We start from the raw sequence: 21,704 nt of genomic DNA, 5'->3' as shown, positions 1-21,704 counted from the left end.
CATGCCTGGGTTGCAGGCCAGGTGCCCCGTTGGGGGCATGCGAGAGGCAACCAATCGATGTTTCTCTCACACATCAATGTATCTTTCCCTCTCCTTCTCCTTCCCTCTCCACCTCTGAAAATAAATAAAATCTTTAAAAAAAGAAAATTAAAATGGCAACCCTATGTGAACTCTACTACCCCTCCCCTTATGTTCTAGAAGGGGCAGCCTTGCCTCAGTAGCAGCAAATATCACCAAGAAGTGACAACTGTTGCTATTGAATCATCAGGAATGTTGACGGGGCCACAAGAGACACATCCTGGGACTGACTACTGGCAGGGATGTCTAACGCACAGCCCTCAGGCTGCATGTAGCCTGGGATGGCTGTGAATGCATCCCAGCACAAAATAGTAAATTTACTTAAAACCTTTTGTTTTTAAATGTGTGGTTGCCTCTCCCATGCCCCCTATTGGGGTCCTGTCCTGCAACCCAGGCATGTGCCCTGACTGGAAATCAAACCAGTGACCCCATGGTTCACGGGCTGGCACTTAATCCACTAGGCCACACCAGCCAGGGCTACGTCAAACTTTTTTTTTTGCTCATCAGTTTTCATTAGTGTTTGTGCATTTATTGAGTGGCCCAATAAAATTCTTCTTCTTCCAATGTAGGATAGTGTATGTTCCACTAAGAAATGTTTAATTCCCAGAGAAGCCAAAAGGTTGGACACCCCTGGTACAGGATCATCCTTCCCTCTAGCTTTGTTTTCTCACATGTAGAACAACAGCCTTGACATGAACATCCTAAAGAGATTCCTTAATTCGCAAAGCCATTAGTTTCTCTGCAAAAGACCTCAGCTTCAGGAAACAGATATGGGGGTCCTGAGAAGGTCTACACATACAAAACACACAAGCCACAGTTCCTGGAACATTTGTGAATAAATTTTCAGAAGAGGCAACTTCCATCTAATTTATGGTAGATTCTTCCACCCATTATTAATACACTATCAATATTTCTGTCCTAATTGTGGTTCCGCCTAATGCTTAGAGTCTTTTTTTTTAAGATTTTATTTATTTATTTTTAGAGAGGGAAGGGAGGGAGATAGAGAGAGAGAAACATCAATGTGCGGTTGCTGGGGATTATGGCCTGCAACCCAGGCATGTACCCTGGCTAGGAATCAAACCTGTGACACTTTGGTTCGCAGCCAGCGCTCAATCCACTGAGCTATGCCAGCCAGGGCTTAGAGTCTTAAAATAAATGAACCTTCCTATAAAATGTTGTACATCATGGCACATCATTCCTTTGCCCTCAAAATTGCTGGAAATTATGTAATATATGTGAGTACTATGAACAAAAAAATAAAATTCATATTGTTCATGAAAATACAACAAAGGCTTCCTCTACTGGGTGACCTTTGACCTCCCCAATAATCAGGGCATAAGGATGTAAATTCAGATCACAAATTCATGCAGTCTTTCTTTTAAGGACTTGGCCAGCAACTCAAAATAAACCCATATTGGACAAAGTGATTTTCTTTCATCATTCTGTCCCTTCTAAAGCACAGGAAGTTTGGGATCCTCACAAAACCTGTTTACCTCAACATGCTGAGAGATCAAAATTCTGCTTTCAAATCATCCCAAGCACTAAATAGAAGCACCAAAATTAAAGGTACAACAGCAAACAGACCTTTACAAAAAGATCATACACCAGATCATTCACTATACAGAAGCAATTCCCAGGTTTGTAAATGAGGACTTGGAAAAATTCATCACAGGGTAATGTGAGAACAACATTGTCCCTGAAAGAGGCATACCTTCTTAGCTGAGGATGGGTTTTCTGGACCAACACTGGGTCAGTGCCATTCTCCAGTCAGAGAGAAAGAAATGAGGATCTCACCAAGAGATCAGAGTATTCATAATATCTTCAAGCAAATTAAAGAAGAGAGGCCAGCTTCCCTGAGCCATGCTGGGATTGTAACTGAGGCAGCTGTGCAGGCGAGCCAGGTGATAGAGGTGAAATGGCTTCAGTCAAAACACTGGCCACAAATAGTGACATCAATCCAGTAACAGTCCTGGGCAGGTTAGAAAAGGCAATGCAGCTCCTTAAAGCCTCTTGCATCTAACACATAAAGAATGTAGCACAGTGTATGTTCCACTAAGAAATGTTTAATTTCCAGTAATGTGATAGTGTGTTAGAAAATAACATTCCCAGCACATTTAAGGCTTTTCTCCTATGTGAACTATCTGGTGTCGAAGAAGGTAAGATTTGAGGCTAAAAGGTGACCCACTACACTACACTACACTCTAAAGGTCTTTTTCCAGTGTGCACTCTCCAGTGTTGAAGGAGGCTAGAGCAGGGGTGTCAAACTCATTTTCACCAGGGGCCACATCAGCCTCGAGGTTGCCTTCAAAGGGCTGAATGTAATTTTAGGACTGTGTAAATGTAACTACTCCTTAACAGTTAAGCGAGAGCTCTGTGCTGCCACCAAGTAGAAACAAGGTGCCAGGCTGATAAAACAAGGTAGAGGGCTAATTCAGCCTGGAAGCCTTGTGTTTGCCACCTGTGGGCTAGAGGATTGGCTATAGGCTTTCCAAGAAGATGTACTCAACAATATTCAATATGGCGAGAACATCGTCTAAAGGACTTCCCACATTCGTATGGCTTTTCTCCAGTATGAACACTTGGGTGTAGAATGAGGGTATAGCTAAAGGATTCCCCACATTCACCATATGCATAAGGCTTTTCTCCAGAAAGAACGCAAAGGTATTGAATAAGGTGCCAGCATTGTCTAAAGGATTTCCCACATTTATTACACTCATGTGGCCTTTCTGCAGTGTGACTTCTTTTGTATTGAATGAGGACAGAGTTTGTGTTGAAGGACTTGCCATGATCCCTAGTCTCTTAGGGCACTGCTCTACTATGAACTGTCCTGTGTCAAATGATGATACAGATTGGTCTAAAAACTTTCCCACATTCGCTAGACTCATTAAGCCTTTCTCCAGAGCAGACACCTTCATGTTGAACGAGTTTCTGGTTGTGGCTGGAACCTTTTTCACATTCATCCCACTGGTGATAACCTTTTCTGTGAAAGGCCTGCCCATTCCCAGCCATCGGGTGGCTTCTCAGTGTTAGGAGTGGCCTCAAGAAGGCCTGATGTGGCTGGAACATCTTCCCAAACCTCCCTACAGATAAAAGGTTGTCATGATACATACAAGCTACATCTGGTCACAAATGAGGCCCTGTCCATATGACCTTCTCTCTCCACTGGCAGGCCTCTGTTGCTGGTGATGGTTTGCACTGACATGACTCACACATGTGTCACTGAAGAATGTTTTCTGCTCAAGGTATGCTGCTTGGAACTCAGTCAGGTGCAAAATACCGTTCAAGACTGAGATACACTGCTCACAGGGATGGGTCTTCAGGGTTATTGGAGCTATTTTAGAAGAATGGACCTGTGACTCTCCTTCTACAGATACACTCTGTTCAGAAGGGGCCTCCTCATCTTCCAGTTTATGTCAACAACCTGAAAGCAGACAAATGCTTAGGAAATGGGTATGGATTTTGGTTGGGGTAAGGAAGTCCCATTACAAAGGTGTGTCAGGCATACTATGTCAGTTCCATGGGATTGGCTGAAAGTAAGAGACTTGGAGGCAGGTTGAATAAGGTGCTGCTGTGCAGTTGAACCTCTAAGATCACAAAGTAGGGGAGACCTCACCAGAAAAAGGACATGAAGATGGTAAGCGTCACACGGAAAAGCAGGATCTCCAATTCATGTTCTGCTAACAGTGTTCAGCAGGGCTTGTCTGCTGGTGACATGGGCAAGATGTGCTGGAGGTTAGTCATGTCCTTTGCCCAGTAAAATTCAATAAATGAGTAGCTGGTATTCGAGGACTACTTAAGGATGTATGCACACCTCATTAACCCATGCATAGGTCAATGGCGGAGAATACTGCAGAGGGAGCCGTGCAGAGAAACAGGTGATACAGGCAGGCCACAAACGTGTAGGTGGCCAGGAGCTGGGGAGTTACAGATGAAGTGACAAGTCAGCAAAGTGTCAAGGATGGAATTGATACATCAGAAAAAATGTGAGCTCTGGACAGGTTGCTTAGTTGGATGGATCATAGTCCTGTGCACAGGACTGTGCACAGTCCTGTGGTGCATAGTCCTGTGCACCACAATTATTGTGGGTTGGATTCCCATTCAGGGCACATTTCCTGGGTTGGGCTTAGATCCCCAACTAGGTGGGTAAGGGAGGCAACCAATCCATGTTTCTCTGTCTCTCTCTTCTTTTCCCATTCTCTCTCCCCCTCTCCTTTCTTTCTAAAATCTACAGGGTCTGGCATGAATAACACCCTTTTTATTACATAAAAATCTTTTATTACAAAATCATAAGCATGTAATTCAATAACACAACAATATCACACTCAAGCACCACATGAAATTTTAGGTGAAATGTTCAAATTGCTGTCTATTCTGTGTGAGACATTTATGTACCCTACCAACCACACTCAATGGCATTACTTCTGCCAGACCCCATATAAACATATTCCTGGGTGAGGATTAATAAAAACATCTTTGAAATATGATTTACAGAGAGCTATTAATAATGATTATGTAGTTATTCAATGACAGTGGTATGAACTGCTCTGAGGACACCTCAGTGGATGGGGAAAAGAGTTAAGATTTCAGATAATGTTTATCAAGAGACACTGAAGTGTGAGTTAGACTGAGCCTAATCTTGGTATTGTGATTTTTTTAAGGTTCTCAACCACTCTTTTTTTTTTTTTAAAGATTCTATTTATTTAGTTTTAGAGAGGGAATGGAGGGAGAAAGACAGAGAGCAACATCAATGTGCGTGCGGTTGGTGGGGGTCATGGCCTGCAACCCAGGCATGTACCCTGACTGGGAATCGAACCTGTGACACTGGTATCCTGTGACACTGTGATTCTTTTAAAAATATATATTTATATTGAATTTGTATTTGATTCTTTAAGTTATATTTATATTTAATTTATATTAATTTTAGAAATATGGTAGACCAACACACATCTGAAAAAATGTCCAGTCAGTAATGCAAATTAAACCACAATGAGATATCACCTCACATGTGTCAGAATGGCTATCATCAATCAATCAACAAACAAGTGCTGGCAAGGATGTGGAGAAAAGGGAACCATTATGCACTGTTAATGGGAATGCAGACTGGTGTAGCCACTGTGGAAAGCAGTATGGAATTACCTAAAAAAATTAAAAATGCAACTGCCTTATGACCCAGTGACTCCACTTCTGGAATATATTTGGAGAAACTTGAAACACTAATTTAAAAAAATATATGCATCCCTATGTTCATTGCAGTATTCTTTACAATAGCCAAGATTTACAAGTAGCCCAAGGGCTCCTCAGTAGATGAGTGGATCAAAAAGCAGTGGACACCCTGGCCAGCGTGGCTCAGTTGGTTGTGGTGAAGTTACTTACATTGAAAGGCTGGGAGTTTGATTCCCAGTCAGGGCACATACCTAGGTTATATGTTCAGTCCTTGTTGAGGGTGGGTATAGGAAGCAACTGATCAATGCTTCTCCCTCTTCCTTCCTCTCCCTCCAAAATCAATAAAGATAAAAAAGCAGTGGTACACTTATACAATGGAATACTACTATGCCATAAAAAATAAGGACATGTTATATTTTGAGACAGCATAGATGGATCTGGAGTTTTATTCTAAATGAAATAAGCCCAGTCAGAGAAAGAAAAGTATTATATGATTTCACTCATATGTGGAATCTATTGAAGAAAACAAACAAGATAGAAACAGAATAATAGATACAGAGAACAGATTGAGAACTGTCAGAGAGCAGGGGGTTGGGAGGGCTGGGCGAAAAGGATGAAAGGATTAAGCAAAAAAAAAAAATCTTATTAACACAGAGAACAGTATAATTACCAGAGGTAAAGGGGGTTAGGGGGTAGTAGAGGGTAAAGGGGGAATAAATGGTTATGGAAAAAGACTTACTTTGGGTTTTTCACACAAAATACAATATGTAGGTGATGTATTATATGTATAATTGTACACCTGAAACCTATATAATTTTATTAACCAATACAATCTCAATAAATTTCATAAAAATATAAAAAAATAGAATAAAACTCTTGGATACAGCCCCAGAAGGCAGGCAACCTCTCCACACAGTGGAGCCTTATCTGCAACCCAATAGTCCTCCCTTCTATGAATGCAGAGAGGAAAATAGGGAAATGTCACAATTTACCTGGCACATTGCTCTCTTCCATGATTCAAGCCATTCCTTCATGGCGCCTTTCAGTTTCTCAGCGGGACGGAGCCCCAGTTCCTAGTGGACGCCAGTTCACAAATGGATTCCGAATAACCAGCACATGTGCTTTTGCCTCTGTGCTGCACAGAATAATTTTTTTCTCTAAACTGCCTTTTCAAACTAGTTGGACAAATAAGCTCCTTCACTGCCCCCCACCACACCTGTCATCTTTGCAACATATGGATGGATAATATTGCACTTTTATGGTATCTGTTCATAAAATGGCGTTCTGCAACTTTCAGTCACCAGTCATATTCATGTCGCATTTAGCTACTGATATTTCCAATGGATTAAAGAAATTATTATATCATTTGAATATACTGATTCCTTTTCATGGGCCAAGGCCTATCCCCAAGTTCCCACCTCCCCTCCCCATGGTTTTAGGTGCCTGTGGATCCATGAAAATAAAGGGTGTGGACAGAGGACTAGGTAGCAGGTAGAGTTCGTGCCCTGGCATTGGAGCTCACTGTCTTTTCACATGGGACACCTTCCTAGATTTTAAAAAGTAAACAACACAAACATTATACTTTCATTCACTCAACAGGTATTTATTGGTCATTTAAAATGTGTCAACCACTTTGTAGGCACCTGAGGCACTTTGCTGAACAAAAGAGAAATTCCCTGCCCTCCTTAAACTTACATTTTAGAGGGGGAGAAAATGAATGGAATATATGATCGAGAAGTTACAAAGTATGTTCTAAATAGAGAAGTACTATGGAAATATGCATACTCATAGACATATTCATATGCATTACCCAGAGGAAGCTTCAAATGTGGAGGAAACACGTCTGAAGGCATTTCTCTGGTGCATCCTCAGGTGGCGGTGGTAGGTGGATGACTGGCGGAAGCATCTCTGGCACACAGAACACACATAGGGCTTCTCTCCCGTGTGGATTCTCTCATGAGCCAGAAGGTTGGTTCTGTGGCTGAAGGGCCTACCACAGGTACTGCACCTGAAAGGCTTCTCTTCTGCATGAATCTTCTGATGCACTTTTAGGTCTGAGGCTTGGACAAAGCCTTTGTTACACACGGCACAAATAAATGTCCTCTCGTTATTGTGTCTTCTCTGATGGACTCTTAACTGAGAGAAATGCCTAAAGATCTGGGAACACTTGTCACATTGGTATGATCTTCGGGCTCTGTGGAATCTTCTTTGGCGTCTCCCACGTCTAGAGCTTCCAGCATTGTTCTGATGGGTAGGATCAGGCTCAGGGGTGACCTGGTGCAGCCTGGAGAGGAATGCCGGTCTCACCTCCATGAGGACATCTTGATTACAAGGTCCTTTTGGGGACCCTTCCTGGGACCTAGAGGGGCTTAGACTTACTCTTCTGTAGCTGAGTGAATTCTCTAAAGAAACATCTCCCCCTCCAGGCCCAAAATAGTTCTCTTCCTGGATAATGAGCAGGGGTGGTGTTTGATAGCCTTGACCAGTAATATTGTCATTTACTTCAGTAGTTTTCAAAATGTTGCCACCATTTTCTTTATCCTCATCTCCTGTGAGTATAAAGAAGTGACTGAGCAAATCTGTACCCAAGAAAGAGTTTACATGGTAAATCCCTCTGGTCCCTGGGTCCCCCTTACTCACCTTGTCCTGTTTGCAGAGAAGCATTGTGGGAAGTCCAGAAGGGTGTCCCCATGTTTGCCACTGTTGGGGTTCTTGCTGCCAACTGTTTTGTTAAATGAACAATGACTTCTCTTAAGGGCATATTCTCAGAAAAGAGGGCTTCCTGTCCCTGCATGTGGACGTGTACCTGTTAAAAAAAAAAAGAAAAGAAAAAAGAAAGGCCTACTGTGTGGGAAACCTACCCAGTCAGTCTTCCTAAATCTCTATACTGCAGGCTCCTACTCCTCTTTGTTCTGCCCATAGCTCTACTTGCATTATATTTCATTCTGATTTCTTCATTCCTAATGAAAAAAGACCAAGGTTTTCTGAGGGAAAAACCAGCTCATGTTCAGGCATTTCTTCTCATCCTTGAGTTTCTGCTTAACTGACAGTCTCTTAGCAAGTCCTCCTACCACCTCACCATGAAAACCACCATAAATTAATGTTGGCTTTTCTATGTCCCACTGAATTAATGCCTAGAAAACTTCTTTATTCTTGCTTACTTAGGATGGTAGATTCCCCTAGTAAGGACTAATAACTGAGTCTATAGTAACTCTTTCTCTACTTTGGGCATCCCGAACAGATTGAAATTATTCTCTGTCCCTTCTGCCCCTCTCCCCAGGGTCAGAACCCTCTACTCACCAAGCCAGGAGACTTCATGCAATCATCACTCAGACATTCCATGAATGACTCCAGGTTTTTGCCACTTGTTTCCCATTTCTCCTTCAACATGGATCTGTCACTACAATGCCTATTGATCATAAATTGTTCCAGGACCACTTGAAAAATAATTTCATCCTTGCTGTGTTTTTCTGGTTGCAGCCATGAGTGAAATGACTTATAAATTCTTTGCAGTTCCTGCCTTGCACACATTTTATTGCTGTTCTGAAATGAGCTGAGCTGAGTGTTCTGGAACCCAGGGCCCCCGTCTGCCTTTTGGAGAGCAGGTCTTTGGCTGGGGGTAAAGACCACATTTTCTGACCTATAGTCATCCCCACATGGTTCACAGAGAAATGAAGTCCTGAGATCTAAATCCATTCTTACAATATTTCTCAGAGACTCAACTTTCAGGATTCTGTTCTTGAACACCTGTGTTGATAGTGCTGGATGCTTAAAAAACTGTGAGCTAGAAATAAAAGAGAGATGAGAGACATGTATTAAATTCTGTCACTGGCATACTTAAAAAATAAATAAATTTCAGTTGGTCAAGATGGAGGCATAGGTAGAGACACTGTGCCTCCTCAAATAACCAAAATGAGGACATCAAAAATTTAGAAACAAAAAACAACCAGTACTGACAGAAAATTGAACTGTATGGAAGTCCGACAACCAAGGAGTTAAAGTAGACACATTCATCTAGACCGATAGGAGGGATGGGGTCGGGCAGCCATGAGGAGAGGGGTCACGGCAAAAAAAGAGAAAAAAACAAAGCAGCAGCTGGTGGACCCCAGGCACACAAGGCGGCAGCGGGCGGACTGTGGAGGGGCTTGGTGGGCAGGGTGGCTGGCGGACCAGGTGGTCCCACATTTGCACACAGATAAACCAGGAGAAACTGGGAAGTGAGACAGACCAAGCAACCCAGGGTCCAAGCACCAGGAAATAAAACCTCAAAATGCCAATTGAAAACACCTGTGGGGTGTTGAGGCACCAGGAGAGACTCTCAGACCCACAGGGTTCTAAAACATATACAAGTCCACCCACCTGGGATTGAGCACCAGAAAGGCCCAGTTTGCTTGTGGGAAGCAGCAGAAGTGACTGAAATCCTACAGAGAGTGGAGCAAGCGCCATTTTTCCCTCTTGGACCCTTGCCCCACTTACAGCATCACAACACAGCGACGGGGTTGCCCCGTCCTGGTGAACACCTAAGGTTCTGCCCCTCATACATAACAGGTGCGACGATAAAAAAAAAATGTCCCAAACAAAAGAACAGATCAAAGCTCCAGAAAAAAATATAGCTAAGTGAAGAAGAGATCGCCAACCTATCAGATGCACAGTTCAAAGCACTGGTGATCAGGATGCTCACAGGATTGGTTGAATTTGGTCACAAATTAGATGAAAAAAATGAAGGCTATGCTAAGTGGAATAAAGGAAAATGTACAGGGAGCCAATAGTGATGGGAAGAAAACTGGGACTCAAATCAGTGGAGTGGACCAGAAGGAAGAAAGAAACAACCAAACAGAAAAGAATAAAGAAATAAGAATTCAAAAAAATGAGGAGAGGCTTAAGAACCTCCAGGACATCTTTAAACATTCCAACATCCAAATTATAGGGGTACCAGAAGGAAAAGAGGAAGGGTAACAGGTGGAAAACTTATTTGAACAAATAATAAAGGAGAACTTCCCCAATCTGGCAAAGGAAATAGACTTCGAGGAAGTCTAGAAGCTCAGAGAGTACCAGGAAGCTCAAAGAAGTTGGACCCCAGGAGGAACACACCAGGGTACATCATAATTACATTACCCAAGGTACAAATGAAGGAGAGAATCCTAGAAGCAGCAAGAGATAAGGGAACAGTCACCTACAAAGAAGTTCCCATCAGACTGTCAGCTGATTTCTCAAAAGAGACCTTACAGGCAAGAAGGGGCTGGAAAGAAGTATTCCAAGTCATGAAAGGCAAGGACCTGCATCCAAGATTGCTCTATCCAGCAAAGCTTTCATTTAGAATGGAAGGGCAGATAAAGGGCTTCCCAGATAAGGTCAAGTTAAAGGAGTTCATCATCACCAAGCCCCTATTATATGAAATATTAAAGGGACTTATCTAAGAAAAAGAAGATAAAAAACATGTATAGTAAAATGATAGCAAATTCACAATTATTAACAACCACACCTAGAACAAAAACAAAAACAAACTAAGCAAACAAGTAGAACAGGAACAGAACCACAGAAATGGAGATCACCTGGAGGGTTAGCAACAGGGGAGTGGGAGGGAGAGAGAGGGGGAAAGGTATAGATAATAAGTAGCATAGATGGCAGGTAGAAAATAGACAGGGAGAGGGCAAAAATAGTATGGAAAATGTAGAAGCTAAAGAGCTTATAAGTATGACACATGGACATGAACTAAAGGCGGGGAATGTAGGTGGGAGAGGGTATGCAGGGTGGAGGGGAGTGAAGGGGGGGAATGGGAGAACTATAATAGCATAATTAATAAAATATATTTTTAAAAAGATAAATTTCAGGCTCAGATTACCATATTTTGCTGTGTATCATGCATACTGTTTTGTCCATTTTTTTTAGGGAAAAATAAGGATGCTCATTATACATGGATATAATGATTACATACCATAGGTATAATAATCTCATGTATAATGCACACAAAAATGTGGGTGCACATTATACGAGGCAAAATATGGTATTTTATTTGTGAATTTTGAAAGATACTTAAGAAAGAAATAACATTAATTCTTACCAGAATTCTCTAAGAGAAGAGATAATCCTCTTTTAATTAATGGAATTAATTAATCAGCCTTCCTGATAACAAAACCTTACAAGTGCATTATGGAAAGGAACAATAGTGGCCAATAATTCTCACCAGCATAGACACAAAAATTCTAAACTAAATATCTGAAAATCAAACCCAGTCATACATAAGGAAAACACCTCATGAATAGACAGCTTTTATCTTCTACATGCAAGTTGGGTTAAATTTCAAAAAGCAGTATGAATTACCCTTGGAAGGGAACAAACATAATGTATCTTAGCAGATATATTAGATATGCTCAAGAAAATCACTATGCAATGCTGAGAAAAACATTTAGTATACTAGAAACAAAGTACAGAAAAAAATTATTCTTATATGTTTTGTCCTCGAGACTCAAAGAGGGAAGCCCATTATCAATGTACACAACATTTTTCTGGTACCTAAACCAGGGAAATAAAATCAGAAAACATGTCAACTATTATTTATAGATGGCCTAATTTTGTCTGAAGGAAAAATACAAAATATTTTACAAATACTAGACTAGGAGAATATAGCAAGGTGCCTGATACAGTTCAAGATGCCAAAATCAATTTCTGTAATAAGACAAGCAGATAAAATTAAAGCAAAAATTGTATCACTTCCTTTACCAACACCACATATCTACAAACAAATCTAATAAAAGATATGCAAGCTCTGGCCAAGAAGCTCAGTTGGTTAGAATGTTGTCCTAATATACCAAGGTTGAAAGTTTGATCCCTTGTCAGGGCACATGAAAGAAGCATCCAATGAATGCATAAATGTATAGAACAACAAATCGATATTTCTCTCTCTCCCTGCTTCCTCTAAAATAAATTTTTTAAAAATTATATTTTATTCATTTATTTTATCCTCACCCAAAGACATTTTCTCATTGGTTTTAGTGGTGGGGAGAGAGAGAGAGAGAGAGAGAGACATTGGTTGCCGTCTTATTTGTGCCCCAACTGGGGATCAAACCCAAAACCTGCGTATGTGCCTGACTGGGAATCAAGCACACAACCTTTTGGTCTATGGTACAACACTTCATCTGAGACACACCAGCCAGGACAATAAATAAAAAAAATTAAAGAAAGATATGTAAGGTGTCTATACTGATAATACAAATTATTAATATATGCCCTAACTGGTGTGGCTCAGTGGGTTGGTGTTGGCCTGGAAACTAAAAAGTTACCAGTTCAATTCCCTGTCAGAGCACATCCCTGGGTTTTGGGCCAGGTCCCTGGTTGGGGTCATGTAAGAGGCAAACAATCAATGTTTCTCTAGTACATCAATGTTTCCCTCTCTCTAAAAAGAAATATAATCTTTAAAAAATTAATATATGGAAAGAAAAGCCATGTATGTGGATTGATTGAAAGGCTGGAAGTTATAGAAAATGTCATATATTTCCAAATTGATTTATATATTCAAGGAAATTCCACGGAAAATCCAGAGAATTTGTGTGAATTTAAGTGTGAAAATTGATAGTGATTCTAAAATGCCATGGATATCAAAAGGCCAAAAAATAAACAAAATATTTCTTTTTAAAAAACACTTTTAAATTTTATTTTCTTATTTATTTTTAAACAGATGGGAAGGGAGGGAGAGGGAGAGAGACAGCAATGTGTGGCTACCTCTTGCGTACCCTGCACCAGGGACCTGTTTGGCAACCCGGTCATGTGTTCTGATGGGGAATCGAAGCAGCAACCCTTTGTTTCACAGACCGGCACTCAATCCACTGAGCCATACCAGCCAGGGCTAAACAAGATATTTCTGAAGAAAAAATTTAGAGGGTTTACACAACCAGATAATAAAGTCTCATTTTGTGACTATTATTAATACTGAAGACAGTGTCCTAATGGCACAAAGATTGACAAATACAGCAACAAAATAGTGTCCCAATAGAGATGGAGAGATACAGCTGTTTGATTTGTGAAAAATGTGACACTGACTTGATGCCATTAAATGAAGGCAATGAATGGTCTACAGTATAGTCTTTTAATTAATGTAAGAAAATCTACTATTAGAAGTACAGAAAAACAAGAGTGGGCCGGGATCCACGCAAATGAGTTGTGCTGAAAAGTCTAACTTAGGCACAGACATGTGTCTGTCCACTGCAGCTACACCTGTTAGTCCTATGATCTCTTAGGAAACTTTCCTTCAGAACATTTCTTTCCGCTTCACTACTTTTGTCAAAGTTAAATCTTTATATTTATCTGTTTTTTTAATTTAATTTTATACAAATTGACTTTAGGGAGAGAAAGGGAGTGAAACATCAGTTTGTTGTTCTACTTATTTATGGATCCATTGGTTGATTCTTGTATGTGCCCTGACTGGAGGTTGAACCTGCAACCTTGGGGTATCAGGATGACCCTCTAACCAACTGAGCAACCGGGCCATGTTGATTTTAAAATTTATTGATTTTAAAGAAAGAGAGAGAGAGAAAAGGATCAATTTCTGTTGTTCCACTTACTTATGCATTCATTGGCTATCATATGTGCCTGGACTGGGGATCAAACCCACAACCTTGGCATATTGGGACAATGCTCCAACCAATTGAGCCACCCAGCCAGGCCCTTTTTTAGTTTTGTAAGGTTTTCTTAGACCCCACCGAGGAAATAAACAGCCAATTAGCCATGGAAACAGGCAGATAAGTTTTATTTTGGAAGTTTGTGCTCCCGGGCGACATTTTCTCCACCCGGAGAAAGGGCTAAGAAAAGCCACGTGGGAGAAGAGAAAGGGTGGGAATTTTATATGGCTTGACTTCGTGCAGGAGCCAAGGATTGGTTCTGGTCTGACATCACCACCTCCTTCAGGTCAGAGTTCAGTTGCCATATTACTTGTAGTCCAAACGGTGGCCATATTTGTAGTCCAAAATGCTAATTGTAACTAGGTTCCCAATTGTCCTACCCCGCCCATCCTGACCTCTTTGGTATAATAGGGACAGGGGGATAACATGGTCTATCTGGCTTCTTCCTGCTGTCAGAATGGGTGTAGAGGGGAGGGGCAAGAGGTCGGCTATCAGGGATGGGAGGGGGGAGTAGTTTTGGGCCTGAAGCAGCATCTGGTTGAAGGTAACCTGGGAGGCTTCACGCTTTCCTGGAGAAACTTCAGGAAACTGGGGCCAAATGTTAACAGTATGCAGATTATTATGAGTGGCCCTAGGACCAGGGCCAGGGTGGTAAAGAGTAAAGAATGTCACCACAGGGTTATTGTTTCTAGAGAGGCAGGGTCCTGGTGTAATTTGTCCCTGAGATCCTGTAGGATATTGACATTTCCCTCTACTAGGCCACTTTTATTTACATAGAAGCAGCAATGTCGCTGCAGAAAGACATGTCCTTCCTTTTTCTGCTGTTAGTAGGTCCAGGGCTCTGTGAGTCTGGAGAGCAACCTGGGCTACCGAGGTTATCTGTCTCTGCAAAGATGCTTGAGAGGTGGCAGGGGCATTAAGGGCCTGCTTCAACTCAGCCCATAGTTGGCAAGTGGCTTAGAGACTGTGTGCTAACCTAGCACTGCCTATTCCAGCTGCTGGCAGCATTGTGAAGGTTGTATCTACTAGTATGAGCAGGAATACTGGCCCATTTTTCTTCATGCCTGGTTAGTTTGTCCCTGAGCTTCCCCTCTCCATAAAGCATAAGCTGTGGGGTCAGCACAGTCAGGAAGCAGGAGAAGGCAGAGGCGGAGTTAACGGTCCACAGCAGCATTTCATTGCACCAAAAAAAAAAAAAAGTACCGGGGGGCTGGTGGTGCTACCTGATATGGGAATAGTTTGGTTGCAGGAGGAGGTGCTATCAGTGGCATAACATACCTGCAGCTGGTATCCAGGATCTTAGAGAAGAGATACATCCTTTAAGAGGAAAGGTGTGGGGGAGTCGGTGATATTGAGAGGATTAGGGATGGAGACGGCTGCAATCGGAGAACGATCGAGATAAGCACATAAGGAACAGTAATATTTCCTGTATCAGTAAGAGTAAGGTTTAGGATGGAAATACCTTGACATAGGGTTTTAATCCATGGACCTGGAATAAGAGCTTGGTATATTGCAATGGAACTCTGGGGATGTGAACAGGAGCAGCTTTGGTAGTTTTCCCTTTACTCCCTGCTCCCATTTGGAGTCCCACGGGTTATTAATAGCAAAGTGCCAAGGCTGGAGAGTCTTCTATTTTTTAATTATTATTTATTTATTTAAAGATTTTATTTATTTTAGAGAGGGAAGGGAGGGAGATAGAGAGAAACATCAATGTGCGGTTGCTGGGGGTCATGGCCTGCAACCCAGGCATGTGCCCTGACTGGGAATCGAACCTGCGACACTTTGGTTCACAGCCCGTGCTCAATCCACTGAGCTACGCCAGCCAGGGCTGAGAGTCTTCTATTCATGGTATTTGCAATAGTAGGGGAAGCCTTCCTATATGTCTGGCCAGAGTTTGCAATTACTGCCCATCTGATCATACAGGAAGCAGAGAGCATGCCATCTGTATGGGGCAATCCAGCTGTCTAGCCCTTTAAAGCTACTTTTGGAAGCAGCAAGAAGGATGGATGTAGAGCAACTGGAGGGAGGGCAATCCGCGCAAGTGACTGGGTGAGAAACCACCTGTCCATCTTTGTTACAGGTCTTACATACGAAGAATCTCCAAATGTATTTGTTTTGTAGTTTAGGAATGGTTTCTGACAGGCATGGGTGAGCAAGGAGGAGGATCAGTAAAAACTTAATCGGGAGAACTTGGTGTTTGAGTAAAGCAGACTTGGGTATTTCCTACGAGCTGCGCTGACCACTTTTCTGAGGCAGGGGCCAGCTTAAGGCAGATTTGGACTGGTTGGGCAGTGCTGGCCTGGCCAGGAACCCGAGTTCCTAAGGGATTTACTTTTTGTAAAATCTGCATCGGGATATTATTTTCCTTCTTGTCTTTATAGCCTAGCATAATTATAAGGACCTTATTTGAGACCTCCTGAAACTGTAAAATAGCTTCCAGGCTGGCCAAGAGGCCTTGTCCTAGCAGTGGTATAGGGCATTGTGGAATAATCAGAAAAGAATGCTTAAAAAATTTGGCTTTTAAACTGACAAGTGATAAGGGGCGTGTTAGAGTTCCATCAACCCCCATGACTGAGATCTGGGAAGGGGTAAGGGGACCAGAATGTGATGGCAAGACTGAATAGGTAGCTCCCGTGTCCACTAGGAATGAGATAGACTTACCCACTATTTGTACCATTACCCTGGGCTCGGCGAGGGTGATGAGTGTCTTTGAGTCCGGGCTGCCCATGAAGCCAAGGAGCTTTAAGGCCAGAGAGGAGTCCTCACCTTGGCTGGCTGGTCCCCCGTGTAGAGTCGCCGGAATGAGTCTTTAAGGGGACAGGCATCTCTTTAACGGCCGAGCTGCCAGCAGTTGAAGCAGTTTGGTGGCTGGTTGAGGGTTTGGACATTGGCAGGCCCAATGTCTTTCCTTACCGCATTTGAAGCAGGCTCCTGGCAGCGTTTCTTTCAGTGGCCCGGACTTTGACTCGGCCCTGGGCTGTGACGTCCTGGGTTTTGGGGCGGCCTCAGGGCTGCTACTGTAGTCTAGGTCTGCAGCGCTACTGTCTGCTGCAGGTGCACTTGTCGGCAGCCTCAGCATTTTTGTCCCGGTTGTTAAAAAACTTTAAATGCCATGTTTACCAGGTCTCAGATGGGGGTTTGAGGACTGTCCTCTGCCTTTTTTTTTAGTTTTTTCGAATGTCTGGGGCTGACTGAGTTATAAAGTGTTGATGTATTAATACCTGTCTCTCTGGAGACGATGGGTCTATATTAGTGTATTTTTGAAAGGCTTTTACCAGTTTGTTGTGCAGAAAGAGTGCAGGGTTTTTCCCCCCAAAAACATTAGTTAGAACTATGTACAGGTCTTTCCAGGCCATAATAAAGGCAAGGGTTAAAATATGGAAGTTACTGATGAGTTATGAGGGATTTTTAGAAAAGTTTACTAGCCTTTTCTTGTACTGCTGCTGGTTAGCTATTGAGAAAGGCACATGTACCCGAGTACAGCCCTATTTAAAGGAGGAAAAAAAAACACCATAAGCTGCTGTTTGCCAGCATTACGAAAACTCTGGGTGCTGCGGTGCCCAGCCCCCTGCTCTGCTCAGGACAGAGGCTGGAAGAACAAAACAAACAAACAAACAAAAAACAACGCAGAGATAATAGGCTTAGGACTCAGGCACAGCTGTTAAAAAACAAAACACCTCAGTTTAAAATGTTACCTTCTCCGCAGCACTGGAGAGGCAGGTACCCCGCTGTTTTGAGTAGCCAGTTAATTACTCTATTGTTTTGAGGACCTACAGTAGCTCCCAGGTTTAGAAGTTTACAATGCTCCAAAGTCTTAATTCCTCAGTTTCCTTTCTGAGTTTTACAGTCAGGGAGGGAATGAAATTTTCACTTTTTTGTACTCTTTGTTTCTAGGCAATGTGGGCATAGTGGGGCCCACAGCCCAATATAAAGCTGAAATTGAATGCAAGGCTTAGGTTAGGCAGGTAAGATATATCATCACCTCCTGCTGTGCACGCAATAAGGATCAAAGGCATGGTTTTACAGACTAGATGGTTGTCTGGCTAGAAAATAAACACAGCAATTATTTGGTAAAGCAAACAGGGATGAGAGTAGCCAGAGATGCAAATGTAGTTAGAGAAAGGAGAAAATATTCGAGGCAAATTTGAACAAAAAATACCTAGTTAGGAGAACAGAGCCTGGAAAAGGCAGGACTTCCACTACAGGCTAAAATCTTGCTTTCTTTTCTTAAAGACTACACCTAAGTGGGGAATGTACCACAGGGATGAGACAGTGTATGCTTTTACAGTGTGCCTCTAGCTGCATGAACATTCGCTTGCAGTTGGCAGGAAACCTAGTGCTTTGGGTTTTTTTCAGTTTACGTTTAATGTAACCTCCCACAGGTGTCTTTGTTGCTGCGAGCGCCCTTGTGGCTTTTAAATGCTTGATCCGTGCCCATGGGGTGTGGCCATTTTTTGAGAGAAAGAAAGCAAGACATTTGCCCAGCAGACATAACACTGTCCACTCCCTTCAGTTTTTGCAAGGGGTATTCGGATGTAAATTGAGTTGTTAGAAGTTACCGAGGAAGAGAGAGAAAGCTGCTTGTGTGCAGGGCTTCCAAAAGCCATTATTTCTTTGGTTATCCCTAACTTTTTTAGGTTTCGGTTTCTCCCCTGACTAATACATCCAGGGTGGCTTGGAGTGCTGGGTGACCAGCCGGAGTTTAATTACTGTGATTGGAATTCCCTATGAGGCCCCTGCACGTTTTAGGGATTGACCTCAGACACCACAGCAAGGCCCCCACTTACGTAGGGACACTCAAAGATTTGGGTTGGGGGGAGGGGGAGGCTGCCTCTTTTCTTTGGAGCTCGGGCATAACCGGAGCACTCATTTCAGATCTCATTGTTTTTACTTCCAAGCATAGGCTTAGCACTTTGAAATCCCCCACCTCCACAGCACAGCATTTCCTTAACTCTGAAGGTGGGAAAGGCAGCCTCTGCTGATAACATACTCACTGTGTTTCAGTCGGCTGGAGACAAAGAGTTAAGTTTTCTGGCACAGCCTCAGCATTTTCCTCCTCGCATAGGCCTCTGCTGGATGAAGGCCACTGGCTGGCGGGAGCTGGTAGGGAGGGGGGAAAGGGGGAGGGAGAAAGGCCCTCAGAGGGAGGGAAACAAGATCTTCAGGAGAGTCAGAAAAAGAAGGCAGGTAGCTCCGGAGCTGTTAGTTTTGGAGAGAGAGCAGATTCAGAATTTTTCCAGGGCAAGAGGACTTGTGCCATGGAACAATGGGTGCACAAGTCCGAGCGGGAGCACAAAGTTCTGAAGCTCTGAATGTGGGGACCTTAGACTATTTTCCCAGTCCGTCTGCAAAAATTATTTAGGTCAGTAAGGGTAACAAAATTGAAAGTGCCTTCGGGGGGGGGGGCCAGGTTTTGCAATTACTGAACTGATATAACGGCCAGGCCGTATTGGACAGAAAAATTAGTCATTTCTTTTTGAGGCCAGACACGCTAGAGGCGACTTAGGGTCTGGTTTGAACCCCTGCCCTCCCATTCCTGATTCCAAGGACTGAAGATCAGTGACTGAAAATTGGCGTCCCGCAACTCAAGACAGACCAAATCAGACAGAACGGGGATCCAAGCCTAGAGAACGTCTTCTCCTAGACTTAAATCCCAGGAAAACAGTATCTCCCGGAAGGGCTACCCCAATGCAGCGCCACGATTTTCGGTTAGGAAAGCAGCCTTTCCCACGGACAGAATCCGAGGACCAGGAAATTGAGGGACCGCAGCACTTACCCTGATTTGGTGCTCAGACTGGTGGGGTAGCCCTAAGGCCTTCTCGGGGAGCCGGGAGAGGAGCAGTCTTCAGCAGACAATGACTCCTCCCGGGTTTCGGCACCAAATGTAGTTTTCTTAGTCCCCGCCGAGGAAATAAACAGCCAATTAGCCATGGAAACAGGCAGATGAATTTTATTTTGGAAGTTTGTGCTCCCGGCAACGTTTTCTCTAACCGGAAAAAGGGCTAAGAAAAGACCACGCGGGAGAAGGGAAAGGGTGGGAGTTTTATATGGCTTGACTTTGCGCGGGAGCCACGGATTGGTTCTTGGTGAACAAAGAAGCAACATGTCATTGGTGGCTCCTGGTCTGACGTCACCACCTCCTTCAGGTCAGAGTTCAGATGCCATATTACTTGTAGTCCAAACGGTGGCCATATTTGTAGTCAAAAATGCTAATTGTAACTAGGTTCCCAATTGTCCTACCCCGCCCATCCTGACAAGTTTCATAACATAAAAACAGAAAGAATGAGGGAACGGTGGGAGTCTTACGTGGGCCCAGTAAAGGAACTGATTAGTTGTTTAATATTTGTTAATTAATTTCATCAGGTTGTCTGATCAAATTAAGCACCTTTATCCCATTAATAACAGGCTAAGATGAATCCAAAAGGATCCCAGAGAAAAGGCAACAGTCTTCCCTTTTAAACTTCCAGGTGACCTTAATCTAATTAATGCTAATCTTCTTAAATCCTGTGGGTTTCACTCTCCTTTGCCCTGAGGGAAAAGTACTAAGTCCTTCCCAGGTCCTAGGGGCCTTGCTTAGGCCTGTTCTCACCCCTCCACCCGCCATCTTAGGTGTTGTGCGTAGTTCTCTATTTCCAGGTATACTGGCCTTTTTTATTTTTCTGTACCCTATCCTTTCTCTGGTCCTCCCCGAAAATTCTCCTTTTCAGGACTACTCCAGGTGCACACAAACCACCACTTGGTCATACTTGCAGACATCCCACAGGGACACAGCTGTGAAACACAGTGGTAAAAACCTTGGCATTAAAAACTAGACTGCCAGGTTTCCAATATGGAACCAGCTGTTTGATCCAGACCGAGTACCCACCGGGCGCCATCAGTGTCACAGGGTTCTAAACACACCCAGCTCCCAGAGTTGTCGGTAGAGCTCAGTGAGTTAATATATGAATAAGGCTCAGCTAGTAGGTTTGAATTTTAGCCCCCACCCCCCACCCCAATAGGCCATAGACCAATACTTTCCCAAGAAGCCATAAAAATGAATTACTAGAAACATACAATTAACAAGCCCACACAGGCATAGACTTTTTTAGGAAAACTATCAGACCAGGCCTTTACACAGAATCCACAACATCAAGCCCTTTTAGGCCAGAGCAGTTGTCAAAGTAGACGATACTCCTTTCCTGAAAAAACCACATATCTTTATACCTAGGAATTTTCACCCCAAAATTACACCCACATGCACATGCACAAAACACAAGAACAAAACTAGAAATTGTTATTTCTTTCTAGCAACTCACCGCCTTGAGAAGACCGAACTGCCAACTGGGTAATCCTGGATCAAAAACTGAGCTACTGACTGGCTGGCGGCACTCACTTATCTGTTGTCCTTACCCAAGGCTCCTCCCTCTTACAAAGGGACTGGGGTCAGTGGTGGAATTAAAGACATGATTGGATAAAATCTGCCCATTGGTGGACCTCTGATGTCATCTTCATCCTCCAGCTCTCTAATACCTACTGCAAAACAGCTTAATCCCCTGGGAGGGGGCAAGAAGCCGTCATCAACCACACTCACATTTCCCCAGTGAAATCTAACAACATTCACACTAAATGGGAATGCAAAGGTTAACATTAGTCACATAAACTCTCGTCAAGTTATGTCATACATGAGTGTCGTACACACTTGCTAATTTTCCTGGATTTGGATATCGCAAGAGTTGAACGGAAGAAGCTCACGTGCAGCCAATGAACACCCAGAAACAAAGCGTTAACGGCGCTGGGGGGAACTACATCACCCACAATGCCCCCTGCCGCGCGCCGTTTTGGGGCAGCCAATGAAAGCCCAGAAGCAGG

At 43.1% G+C, this 21,704-nt stretch overlaps 1 protein-coding gene across 1 annotated transcript; it reads right to left on the bottom strand.

Moving 5' to 3' along the window:
• Positions 1 to 7,047: 7,047 nt before the first annotated feature.
• ZSCAN4 (zinc finger and SCAN domain containing 4) lies at positions 7,048 to 8,937 on the bottom strand. Its single transcript, XM_045849636.1, has 3 exons — positions 8,542 to 8,937; positions 7,882 to 8,047; positions 7,048 to 7,790 (listed from the first exon to the last, which is right to left on the bottom strand). The coding sequence occupies exons 1-3, from the start codon at positions 8,935 to 8,937 to the stop codon at positions 7,048 to 7,050; spliced, it is 1,305 nt and encodes a 434-aa protein (XP_045705592.1).
• Positions 8,938 to 21,704: the final 12,767 nt, after the last annotated feature.

The sequence above is a fragment of the Phyllostomus hastatus genome, unplaced genomic scaffold (assembly GCF_019186645.2).
Source record: "Phyllostomus hastatus isolate PE091 unplaced genomic scaffold, TTU_PhHast_1.1 phas_contig_133, whole genome shotgun sequence".
Lineage (NCBI taxonomy): Eukaryota > Metazoa > Chordata > Mammalia > Chiroptera > Phyllostomidae > Phyllostomus > Phyllostomus hastatus.
The sequence above is the reverse complement of the archived record's forward strand: the minus strand, read 5'-3'. Positions and strand labels throughout refer to the sequence as shown.